The 12,095-nt window shown below is 39.9% G+C and overlaps 1 protein-coding gene across 9 annotated transcripts in view; it reads left to right on the forward strand.

The window, feature by feature from the left end:
• Positions 1–12,095, forward strand: part of SMARCA4 (SWI/SNF related BAF chromatin remodeling complex subunit ATPase 4) — a 79,092-nt gene that overhangs the window by 50,771 nt on the left and 16,226 nt on the right. For 5 of the 9 annotated variants that reach the window (XM_026679554.2, XM_087957014.1, XM_026679555.2 and 2 more), the window contains exons 22-29: positions 2,274–2,381; positions 3,238–3,324; positions 4,813–4,859; positions 6,029–6,195; positions 8,873–9,036; positions 10,044–10,271; positions 10,485–10,583; positions 10,831–10,908. In XM_026679554.2, the coding sequence (XP_026535339.1) occupies positions 2,274–2,381; positions 3,238–3,324; positions 4,813–4,859; positions 6,029–6,195; positions 8,873–9,036; positions 10,044–10,271; positions 10,485–10,583; positions 10,831–10,908 (978 nt within the window). The remainder of the gene's footprint in view (positions 1–2,273; positions 2,382–3,237; positions 3,325–4,812; positions 4,860–6,028; positions 6,196–8,872; positions 9,037–10,043; positions 10,272–10,484; positions 10,584–10,830; positions 10,909–12,095) is intronic. The other 4 variants (XM_087957017.1, XM_026679557.2, XM_026679556.2 and 1 more) reach the window with 1 other exon arrangement.

Here is a 12,095-nt window from a genome sequence, read left to right on the forward strand (position 1 = left end):
GTTTTTTCAATGTTCAAGTTAATAATTTTATTGGTCTGACAATTGCAATCCATTTGTCATGCTATTTAAAAATAAAATAGCAGGAATCCAACAGAATGGTTCTTAACAGATCCTCCAAATGAATTGGCAACTATGGGTTTTTGACCTTGTATGGAATCTCATTTTAGAAATGCCTGCAAAGATGATCAAATCAAGTGGACTTGGGTTGACCAGCTACTATTATGGTCCATTGTGATTATTATGAAAATGGTGTCTACTGCTGCTTGCACAGCTGCAAGAAATTAATCTGAATAAATTACACTGTCCAGAGGAAAAAGTAACTAAAGTGTCTCAAAATGAATGCACCTCAAATCTTCTCAAGGTTTTTTTTTTTTTGCCTGCCTTGGATCAGAATCAACTCAGAAACGTCCTCTCCCACATTTGTCTAGGAGTCCACTAACAACAATATATTAATGTTTAAAATATTTTAATATTCTACTTTACCTCAACTGATTTCAAAACTATTCATAAAGTTTTTGTTGAATTTATATTTATTATTTATTGCAGTGGTGGGTGCCTCTGTTCTATTGCCAAATATCCACGGGGCTTGTCATCTAGAGCAGGGGTTGCCAACCTTTTGGACCTCAGGGATCACCAAACTCATAATTTTAGATCCCAGAGACCACTAACTGGTTCTGTGGGCATGGCCTAATTTGTGGGTATGGCTTGGTGGTCATGTGACTGGCTGGGCATGGTTTGTATGTAAATATTATAAATATTGATATAAATATTGATTTTTTTTATAAAAAAGAGCAACTTTTACCCAAAATCAGGCAAAGCAGGCAGGCAGATTGAGTTGCTCACAGATTCACAGATTCATTCAGAAATCTATCTGCCATTGGCTAGCTCAGTCTGTCACATAAAATTTGCTTGCAAACAAACTCATAAAATCTGCTAGCAAGCAAACTCACAAAATTAACTCACAACACACCATGCATGTAAATATTGAATTTTTTATTTTAAAAAAGAGCAACTTTTATCCAAAATCAGGCAAAGCAGGCAGATTGAGTTGCTCACAGAATCATTCAGTGATCTATCTATCTGCTATCGGCTAGCTCAGTCTCTCAAATTTGCTTGCCGTGAGTCTGCACTGAATTTGCTTGCAAGCAAACCTTCAGTCCTAAGGGAGGTTCGGCTGTGCTTAGCTAGAAAGCAAGAAATCCAACCATTTCCTGCTTCCTAGCTAATCTAAATCTCCCGGCACAGCAGAACAGATGATGGTCGGAAAAAGGAAAAATAGCAACTTAGCAGACAAGTTTGCTGAGTAAGGAGTGAGTGGGCAGGGTGGGTTCCCGCGGGCCATTTGGGCTGAGCAGCCTTGTGTTTCTGCGCAGCCTGAATTAATTGCTTTGGGGTGGTGCTCTGGGGGTGAGATTTCTCTGCGGCCCACCAAAATTTTCTCATGGCCCACCAGTGGGCCACAGCCCGCCGGTTGGCGACTGCTGATGTAGAGTATGATCTCCTAATTCAGCTGCTTCTCTCTTCTCCCTGCCTTCTTTGCATGTAGTTAGGTCGTCTCCCCCTCTGGAAACCTCTATCACTCAATATTGCACAAGGGAAAGGATGTCAGAATTAGAGAGAGAAGCTAGAGACAGAAAAGTTAATTTTCCTTTTCTTAAACCCTATGTTCTACTCTAGAAGATACTTGAAAAGATAATGTTGAAGCCTAATTATGGCATTAAGAATGAGTATTCATGTGAGTATACATGTATATCTTTATGAGTATTTTTAAGAAATGAGCATAGATCTCCTATTTCACTTTTTCTTTTACTCTATCCACTATTAACTTGCAGCATCCACAAAGGTGGCCTTAAGGAATATGGCATTTAAGGTTGAAAAAGATGCTTGTCCTGACTGAATGCATAATTAATTGGCTTTCCTGACAAAATCTTTACAAATTGTCACCTTGACACCAGGATCCTATTTTCCACATCTACTCAGACCGGAAACAAAATAAAATGAAAATATTATTGATATACAGATATGCCATGTACAAAGCCATTGATCCAGTGTACATTTTCAACTCTGTCTAAAAACTATGGAGATTTAATCCACAATACTCGTCTACAACAAAGCTGCATCCCTCACCAAATAAATTTTAAAGGTGCTACTTAAATATGATCAAAAATTTAAAGAAGTCGTAAATGTCAACCACCAGCATAATGTTGGATTCCATGCAATATGAAAACAATTTGCATTTTAATGAATCCATGTGTCTTCTCTCTTCCAAACAGGTAGAATATGTTATTAAGTGTGATATGTCTGCATTACAAAGAGTGCTTTATAGGCACATGCAAGCAAAGGGTGTGCTGCTTACAGATGGATCTGAGAAAGACAAAAAGGTTTGGAGAGCAGCTTTTTTATACTTATCGTGGAAAAAAAGGGTGGCCATTCTTTTATTGAACTGATTTATTACATCCCTGAGCTGGACTACAACTTTCAGCATCCCTAACCAGTCAGATTACTTCTTTTTTGGAGCTCAGGACAGGACATAATAGCTGCTTCAGTTAGTTCACAGCAGGACTCCACATTAGATAAATAGGCTTGTGATCCCAACCTGGAAAGGGGCAGCAGATAGGAAATGGAGCCAGGATGGGAGGTTTAAGTTTCGAATATGTGGAGTGTTCCGTAGCTAGCCAGAATGAGGCATAGTCAAATGCAACCAAATATTTGGATTAGTAATAGCACTCCATTGTTGTACACATCATTGTATTGTATTTCTGATCATAACAGTATTTTAAAGCACAATGGTCAAAACATTCATTTGACCCCAAATTTCAAGCTGTATCCAAGTGGTTGGATTCCCTGCTGTAGCATTCATTCTTTGAGATCTTCCATGAAGTCGGTTTCAAATGATGTTGCTGGATAGAGAGTGCAATACAACAAAAGATTCTTAGAAGAAATTTGTGGACCTTAATATAAATAAATATACGTTTTTACACCTTCCTCAAATACTTTATGTGATGAGAACTTAAGCCGCCCTAAATAATAGCAAAACAAGACTAAACTAAAAGCAAAAAACTGGGGAAATGAAGCTTAATACATTAAAAGTCCCATATCTGGTGTCCTACTCATATAGCTGTAACTATCCAACATTTGCTCTATGGTTTGAACAGTGTGGAAGAAACAGGCCCCTGGGCAATGTAGGTATGCTACAAATAGTTTGCCTTCTTCAATATTTTTCACACTTTCTTGTAGGGCAAAGGTGGTACAAAAACGCTCATGAACACTATTATGCAGCTGCGGAAGATTTGCAACCATCCATATATGTTTCAGCATATAGAGGTAAAAATGTGGCATTGTTAAAGAGGAGACTAGCAAAGAGAAATGTGCTGGAGCAAATGTGTTGAAAGCGGAGTTAATGGGAGCGTGTGTGGATAATTTACTACCATTTCTATTTAACCATTTCCCAGATGGACCCAGCTCATAATCTGGGGAGTCCTCAAGTAGTAGGTGGCAGTTGTTGCTAGGAGGGCTTTTGCTCAATTTCATGTTGTGCACCAATTGTGCTCTTTCCTGGATCAAAAACCTCTTCTTTCAAACACGCATGTCCTGGTCATCTCCTTTATGGACTACTGCAATGTGCTCCAGTATGTACTACATGAAGCTACCTTGAAGAGTATCTGGAAGCTGCAGCTGGCTGGTGCAGAATGTTGCCACTCAAACAGTTTTGAGCATCCCAAGGGTTGTGCATGTAACACCTTTGGTGCGTGAACGACATTGGGTGTCAGTTTGCCTCTGGGTTCAATTCAAGATGTTGGTTATCATCATTAAAGCCCTTTGTGGCATGGGGTCAGGCTACCTAGGAACTGTCTTGTCCCTATTACATTGACTCATTCCACCTGGTCTGGCAGGGAGGGCATATTACAGACCCTGTTGCTTAAAGAATTTCAACTGGCGAGGTCTGAGAAGAGAACCTCTGCTGTTGCTCTCACCCTATGGAACATCTTGCCCCCAGAGGTGAGGCTGGCCCTCCAGTCTTCTGGAAGAGCATGAAGACCTGGCTCTGCCAACTGGCATGGGAATCTAAGAGTGATACACAGTTATATATGTTTTATTATTTTTGTTCCTGAAGCAAATAGCTCTCAAGGAATATTTTGTAGCAGTTGTCTATCCTTTTCCTCCTCACCCTGGCATCAAAAATGTAGACCTTGTACTCTGTTGTCCAAAGTGATATGTATGGAGTTCAGCAAGGAAGAAGAGAAATCTTCAGTTTGTTTTATTGGCTGAAGCTTTTCAGAATGTCATAATTCATGACTTTCCCTCCTTCCTCCAGGTTTATTTCAAAATTAGAGAAGCTCACGAGTTAACATTTGGTTTCTCAATATAGCATTGTATGTATGCCATTTAAAGCCTCAAAATATGTTGGACTTCAATAGTTTTTTGGGAGAGCAGCCAGTAGGGGAAGGCTGATTGAGAAGAACTTTGCAACATTATAAACCCCTAAGTTTGCATTCATGAAATAAACAAGGAAAAATCTCCAGCTGCTTTGAAAATAATTTTAACTATAATTGAAACATTGTTTATTTGAAAAACTGTTTAATTGTATTAATTTAAATGTTAAAAAAGAATGTTGTCCAAAGTGATATGTATGGATATCACTTTGTCTTAGTTACGACAAAGATGTGTCTTAGTTATTGGCCTAAGATGTGCAGTACAAGTCTCCCAGACTATTAACTATCAAAATGCCTTTTGAAGGGGAGAAAATCCTCTTTTGTTATATTTGGCATCATTTCTTCATATTTATGTTGATTTCCATTCATTTTGTTACAGGAGTCCTTTTCTGAGCATTTAGGCTTCACTGGAGGCATTGTGCAAGGGTAAGATGCATACTTCAAAATTTTTGGGCTATGTGGTTTGTTTTATCAACAGTCTGAACCAATAATGACTTCATGCTTGGCTTCTTAAAGCCCAGAGGCATCTCCTATCTGTTTTTGATGGACAATCCTAGCACTAGGACAATTTCTCATCATACAGATTAATGTTTCGGGAGTGATGCTTTTTAAGGTCTGGGCCTTCCTTAAAAGCTTATCTGGGTTTACTTAATTTAAGATCTGTGCAGGTAGTTTCACTTACTGACCACCATTCATAATTGCAATGGTGCTGAACAAGTGGTACAGTACCTATGACCAGTCCTCAAAGCTCCAGCCACTCCAGAGCCCTGCAGTCACACACTTGCAATCTGGGTGCTTGGCAACCAGCTCGCATTTATGGTGATTGGCCATCATAAAAGCGAGGTGGCAGTCATGTGATTGCCATTTGTGACCTTCCCTGCTGGCTCTCCACAAAGGGTCATTGGGAAAGCCTGGCAGGGAAGGTCACAACTCCCCTTTGTCTTCCTGAACTTGCACCCCATTGTACTGTCCATCCCCCATTCTTCCTGTGCTCGTGCCCCACTGTACCATCTATCCCCAAGACCTTCCTATGCTCATGCAGTACCACATCATCCATCCCCCGCTTTTCTTGCACTTGGGCACAGCATGTGCCAGAGCTCTCAAGCTCTCTCCCCGGCCTCCCTCAAATTACATCTAGCCTGTATCAGCCCTCCGAGAGTCTCTCCTGGCCTCCCTCACTCCCTTGGAGCATCCCTGATTTGCTTACCTATGATTCCTTCCACTTGCCACTTAACAACCTGCACATCTTGGGGTTACAGCATCAACCAAGACTGTTGAGATTGTTGTTGCTAAGCAATATGATCACATGACATTGTGTTTTATTACCCCCCCCCCCCTTTAGCAATGGAAGTTCCAGTTCCAACTCTTGTAACCCAATAGCTATAATGGAGAATAGCTACTTTCATAAGAGCAACTAGAGTGTCCTAGTTTTTCAAACTTAGGAAAATAGGACTTTTGTGGTCTAAATATTAAAAGAGAGATTGTTCTGTAAAGGTTTAATATGGAAGGGGAATCCTGCAGTTAAAACATGTGAAACTGGTTGTTCTGGTGGGGAGAAAAATCTTCCTTTTTTCTCTTTCTCATGCATAACCTAGTCTTGATCTCTATCGAGCTTCTGGGAAATTTGAGCTTCTAGATCGCATTCTTCCCAAGTTGCGAGCTACCAACCACAAGGTACTGCTCTTCTGTCAGATGACCTCTCTCATGACCATAATGGAAGATTATTTTGCCTACCGTGGATTCAAATACCTCAGGCTAGATGGTAAGTTTGTCAGTAGACTTACATGCTGTGCAGATTTTGGATTGGGAAGTACCAATTTGACTTGGCTACAGAGTTTTTTGAAGAGTCACCTAAGTTGTGAAGTTTTGAGCTGCATATAAAAAAAGTGGAATATAATTTTCCTGCATCAAAGATAAATAAGTGTTCCTTGTGCATACCATTCTACATATGTACTGTAGGTGCAAGTTGCCATGTTAAGCCACCGTGTTGGCAGTGGTCACACACTAAGAATGCAGCCATTCTTTTTCATGTTCTTTTTGCACAAGCTTTTTCTCAGGCCTAGGGTCTGGGTCATTTCTTTGAAGAGCAGAATGTCTCTGCAGGGGAAAACGAGTGACGTGGTGGCTATACCACTTAGTATGGGTGGAATCAAGCTGGGTGGTTCTTCACAGTGTCAGTACATGCAAGCTGCTTAGAACTGCTCTCTTAAGGTGTAAAGCCTTTAAAAGGGATTTAGTTGTTTCCATACCTTTGCCCCACAAGACCTCTCCTGGCAATATATTTTAAAGCACATAAAAAAAAACCATTGTCCTTCCAATGTGAGTGTGGAGCTGCTTTTTAAAAGTAAAAATGGCTCATTCTCTTTCAATATGGGCAAAGAGAAATTTCCTTCAGTGCTGGTATAAGCCATTGAAAGTATGTGTCAGACCTGCCCCAGTCAGGGCCCTTATGAACAATCCACTTTAGTGAAGTGATAAGTTCTTTTACTGAAGGTTGCTGGCTGCAGTAAAGTCCGGCTAGAACTGTTTCCTGCATAAAAAGCTAAACATTCCCCCACCCCATCCCCGTCCTCCCTCATTACCAGTTTGTCTTCAGCCAATGAAGAACTTCATAGGTGTTTTGAGAAACACTGAAATTCTTGGGGCAGTCCATGTTCCATCCAAGAGTGCACGGCCTTGAGTGCTGGCACAAGTTGGTTCTGTGCTTCCCCCTCCCCATGATGGCAGGATGCCAGCGAGGCACCAAGCCGAAGAAGGCAAACCTGACAGTTTGTAATATCTGAGATTTAGAAATTAGGAACTATGATCCACCAACTGGTGGAAGTTTGGAGTGAAAGATCCAAACTTGAACTGAGGAGAAATTTTCTAATTGTGGGCGCTATTGAGCAATGTAACAGCCTGATTCTTAAAGTTGTGAGTGCTTCATCATGGGAGATTTTCAAACAAAGGTGGGACAGCCATTTGTCCTGCATAGGCAGGAGGTTGGACTAGAAGATCTCCAAGGTCCCTTCCAAATCTCTGATTCTGTGATAATTTTCCCATATTTAAAAAAAAATTGAAATATGGAGCTCACACTTACAGCAGTTGACAATATTTTGAAAACTATTTCCTTTCCACATAAATGACAATTGTATTAAGGCATACCTGATTAGTGGTAGTTGTGGTGTTTGAAGGATGCATTTATTAAAAGAAATACAAATTGTTCTTTCCATTTCTTCAGGGGTCCATCAGGTTCCTTCATTTGACTAACTTTTCTGTTTCCAACTTGCCATTTTGAGTCTCAAACCACTATGTAATGTACAATCATTTTTCCAATAACTACTTTGTTAATTCTTTCATGGAATTACAAATCTCTTTTGGATAAGAGATATTTTGAATCTCTTTCTGATCCTAAAATAGCATTGATTGATTGATTGATTGATTGATTGATATTTTGGTAAGTATAATCTACAGTGACATATTTGTGGTCTAGTTCCAATAGATTAGTCCTATTTAGCCAAGGCAAAAATTCTTTCTCTCTTTTTAATTTTTCTTTTTCCACTCTCGATTAAGTTTTTGTTCTTTAATCCAGCATTAATTTGCCCTTCTGTAAAGAAAGAAATCAAAGTGGATACTGAGCTTTTTCCCTCTCCCCATAACACTTCGTGAGGAGGAAAGAAAAGAGGAGTTTATAGAGTAATTATGAATGGATGCCATATAGTTTGAAGTATGTGCAGTCTAGGGTATGTGGCCCGGTGGCATAATCTGCTAAAGTTTATGATTAAAGTCCCAACATTGCTCAAAAATTATGGTTAGGTTATACTGAACTGACTATCAAGAAAAGCTTAGGAAAGAATAAATGTTTTTATTTTAAAAAATATGTTCTTCTTTTTTGTTGCCCACTTAAGACTATAATTAACAGCCACACTACTCTGAGAGATTCATCTGTATCATGTGGTCATTACTGGCTGAGGCTGCTCATATTGAATGAAGGTTTAGATGTTAATTAAGGAAATTATAGGCCTGTCCCAATAATTTTGGGAATGGCATAAAGGAAAATACCTGGTATCAGTTAACTGCAGCTTCTCTTGAGTGTTCAGTTTTAGCTTATTCTCCACTTGTTGCAAAGTTCAGAAGTGAAAGGAAGCAAGTTATAAAGTAGTTAACAAAATGCAATTTCCATGTGTTATCTTGGTGATTCTGTCCAAACAATGTCTGCCAATCCAAACCATCTGATTTATCCTTGTAAATTCCCTAATGTTGTTAAGAATTGAATTCTTCAATTGTTATGTAACTTCTCCATAAGTAATAATTCTAAAATGTCACTTTTGTCAACTTTTGTTGAAATTTGTTTTTTCTCTATGTCATCTTCTGAGTTTGGGAATTTTTGTAATAGCTTTTATCCTGAAGTAAAATATTGTAGCACTAGGGGAAACCCTTTCTTTTCTGGGCTTTTAAAGGGACCACTAAAGCTGAAGATCGTGGCATGCTGCTGAAAACTTTCAACGAGCCAGGCTCTGAATATTTCATTTTTCTTCTGAGCACCCGAGCAGGGGGTTTGGGACTGAATCTGCAGTCTGCTGATACTGTGATTATTTTTGACAGTGACTGGAATCCTCACCAGGTAGCAAAAGTGTTTTTACTATGTTTCAAGGGAAAAATATTAATAAGTAGAGCATTAACCTTTAATGGTGAAATTAAAGTTTGTAATGCTGCATATATGGTAACTAATGCAAAAGAAAGGACTTTTTTTATATTTCATCAAGAATTGTGGATTATAAATATAAGGCATTTTTATTGAAGTTTGTAGTTTCAATCATATCTGAATCTTTGGCATTTCCTTTCTGCCTGCTATCTATAATGAGAATTCCGGCAAAATGGGTGATTACCGTTTTAAAATATTGTCATAAATAGTTGCTCTGTGCCCTTAGGAGAAAAAGAAAAAAAAATCTCTTCTGATAATAGATCTCTTTAGGAGTTGATAGTATACACTCTCATCCTAGTCTGGTCTTAGTCTGGTCTAGTCTTCAGGGCATAGCCTTAACTATCTTGAAGCAAAGTTAAAGAGGAACATTTAATTGCTAATTAAAACCAAAATTGTACCCATGTGCCAAATCAAAGGAGTGGTGTGTGAAACCAAGAAATACTTATCAATTAAAATAATATCTATGTGGGAGATGGATGGTAAAAAGTATGAAATACAAACAAATAAACAAGTGAGCAAACAAGTATAATAAGGATTATTACATCAATAAAGATTTAGAGACCAAGAGCATCCCTTGATATTGCTGCTGTCCTCTAAACATTGGATAACCCTGAACAATGGCATTAGTCTTCAGTTGGTAGGTTGGGACAAACCGCCAATTCACAGGTCAGCCAGAGACCTAAAGAGCAGAGAGTTAAACAGAAGCATTTCCTCTGATCTATGGGATTAGAAATGGGTCTCCAGATGCATGTTTTGGTCTTGAGTCTATTGGAAGGCGTGAATGCTGCTTTTATAAAAAGGGAGAGCTATCCGGTCTTGGGCCCCTCTGCTGGTACAACATCGCCTCTTCTGTCTTTAGGGTGTAACTGAAAGAAAGCTGAGTGTAGTTGTTGAACAGTGAGGAAGGCTTTTGTCTACCACTCTAGGACCTGCAGGCACAGGATCGAGCACATCGCATTGGGCAGCAAAATGAAGTGCGAGTGCTGCGCCTGTGCACTGTGAACAGCGTGGAAGAGAAGATACTTGCTGCAGCCAAGTATAAGCTGAATGTTGATCAGAAGGTGATCCAGGCTGGAATGTTTGACCAGAAGTCTTCCAGCCATGAAAGGCGAGCTTTCCTACAGGCTATCTTAGAGCATGAGGAGCAAGATGAGGTAAGGGGCGACGGGGAGTGGCTTTCTCCTTTTCTCATGCGTGACTGAGGAATGTGTTGCCTCGATTCTTGTTCTCTGTAAACCTGAGGCCAAGGGACTGTGGGCTGGAAGGAAGTGGCATGAACCCTTGTCACCCTAGGAAGTGAATTTGAGTGTCAGTGAAAGGTGCTGGGTTGACAGCCCTGGAGACTGAAGTCCTCTATCTATCCACAGACCAGATACAGCACGGGCAGCGGCAGTGGCAGCGCAAGCTTTCCCCACACTGCCTCAACCCTGTGCCTCAACTCCGACTCGGAGGAGCCACCTTTAAAGGTGAGAGGGGTAATTCAGTTGCCGCGCCCGTCCAGTCCCTTAGTCCTCACTGTTTTAAGACTGTCAGCAAAATTGCCAACACCAATGGGGAGCGTCTGCCACGTGGCTACTGTCCACTGAGACCACCAGATATATTTTCACACAAGTTGCCAAATCAAACTTGAGATGGTAAAACAATCAGTATAAAACTCCGAGCACATGGACTGCCATGGAAGAATTAAATGGGGGAAACTTTGAAATCTTTCAGGAAGAAGATGAAGTTCCAGATGATGAAACAGTTAACCAGATGATTGCCCGTCATGAGGAGGAGTTTGATCTTTTTATGGTGAGAGTGGCTATTTTGCTTGTTGTATTTCATAGAGGCCAGCTTTATTCTTCTAAGTTCAGCCTATTACTTCAGATACATTAAGTTAGCTAAATTTTGTTTAGGAAGTCAGTAGGAGATAACACTCGTGTCAGAGGAAGGCAGGTTGTACATATGTGCAAAGAGAGAAGAAACACCTGTTTAAGAGACTTTTGTAGATCCTTTGGATTTCACAATACTTGAGAAAAATAGTTCAAGGGCATTAACCCAGTATCACCTAGTTCAATATAAGTATCAGGGTTCCTTCATATGCACACACCCAAGAAGCTTGTTGACTCTCTGTGCTGCTTTAAGGTTATTTTGAGAACCAAGGGAGGCCTCATGTTATTGGGGAGGAGAAGATTGTGGTTATTGATTAAAAAATGTCCACTCAAAAAATGAAAGAGCAAGCGAGAACAAGCAAAACCCCAAAGCAAAATCCTGTCCCAGCATGTATATTTCATATAAATACTTAGGACTTGTTATGGAATTGGGACAAATAACACTCTACAGCTGTTTCACTTTAGGCTACCTCCAAATCCTTCCAGGTTGCAGTTTACCTTCCTAAGGAAAATGCCCTCTTCTCTCATCCATTTCTGTCCCACCTTGTCCAATAGTTTTAAGTCCTCCTCCTTCCAAGTATAGAAAGGAAGTTGGAAAAGGAGGGAAATCAGCAGTCCCCTGTCTTCAGTGCTGGAGGAAAGTGAAGTTTGTTTTGAGTCAAACTTGACTCCAAGCGGCTTATGGGCACATCCTTATTGGGAAAATGGAGCATTGATGCCAAAAGTGAGTGTCCCCTACCTTCTTCTGCTTTGATTTCCCAGTCTAACTTGTATTCCTGAGACTCTGGTCGCCTTATCCAAGAACAACCAGATTTACTCTTGTTGTACTTACTGAGATGAGCCAACATCAACTACTTGCCTAACTATTTATACAGGAAGTGATGAGGGACATAGGCAAGCAGGAGTCTTCATCTCCAGTCTCATCTATTTATTACATGGAGAAGAAAATACTAGCCGGACCGGGCAGCTTACATCCAAAAAACAATGTGTATTGTAGTATATTGAAATTGTATGTATATCAATATACCAGTATTAATTTGAGACCAATACAGTTTTCTGCATTCTTGAAAAAAGTGTACCTGCTTTTAAATCATGCATTTTTACATA

The sequence above is a fragment of the Notechis scutatus genome, chromosome 2, assembly GCF_049901735.1.
Source record: "Notechis scutatus isolate UNSWTSFEM ecotype Mainland chromosome 2, rNotScu1.2, whole genome shotgun sequence".
Classification (NCBI taxonomy): Eukaryota; Metazoa; Chordata; class Lepidosauria; order Squamata; family Elapidae; genus Notechis; species Notechis scutatus.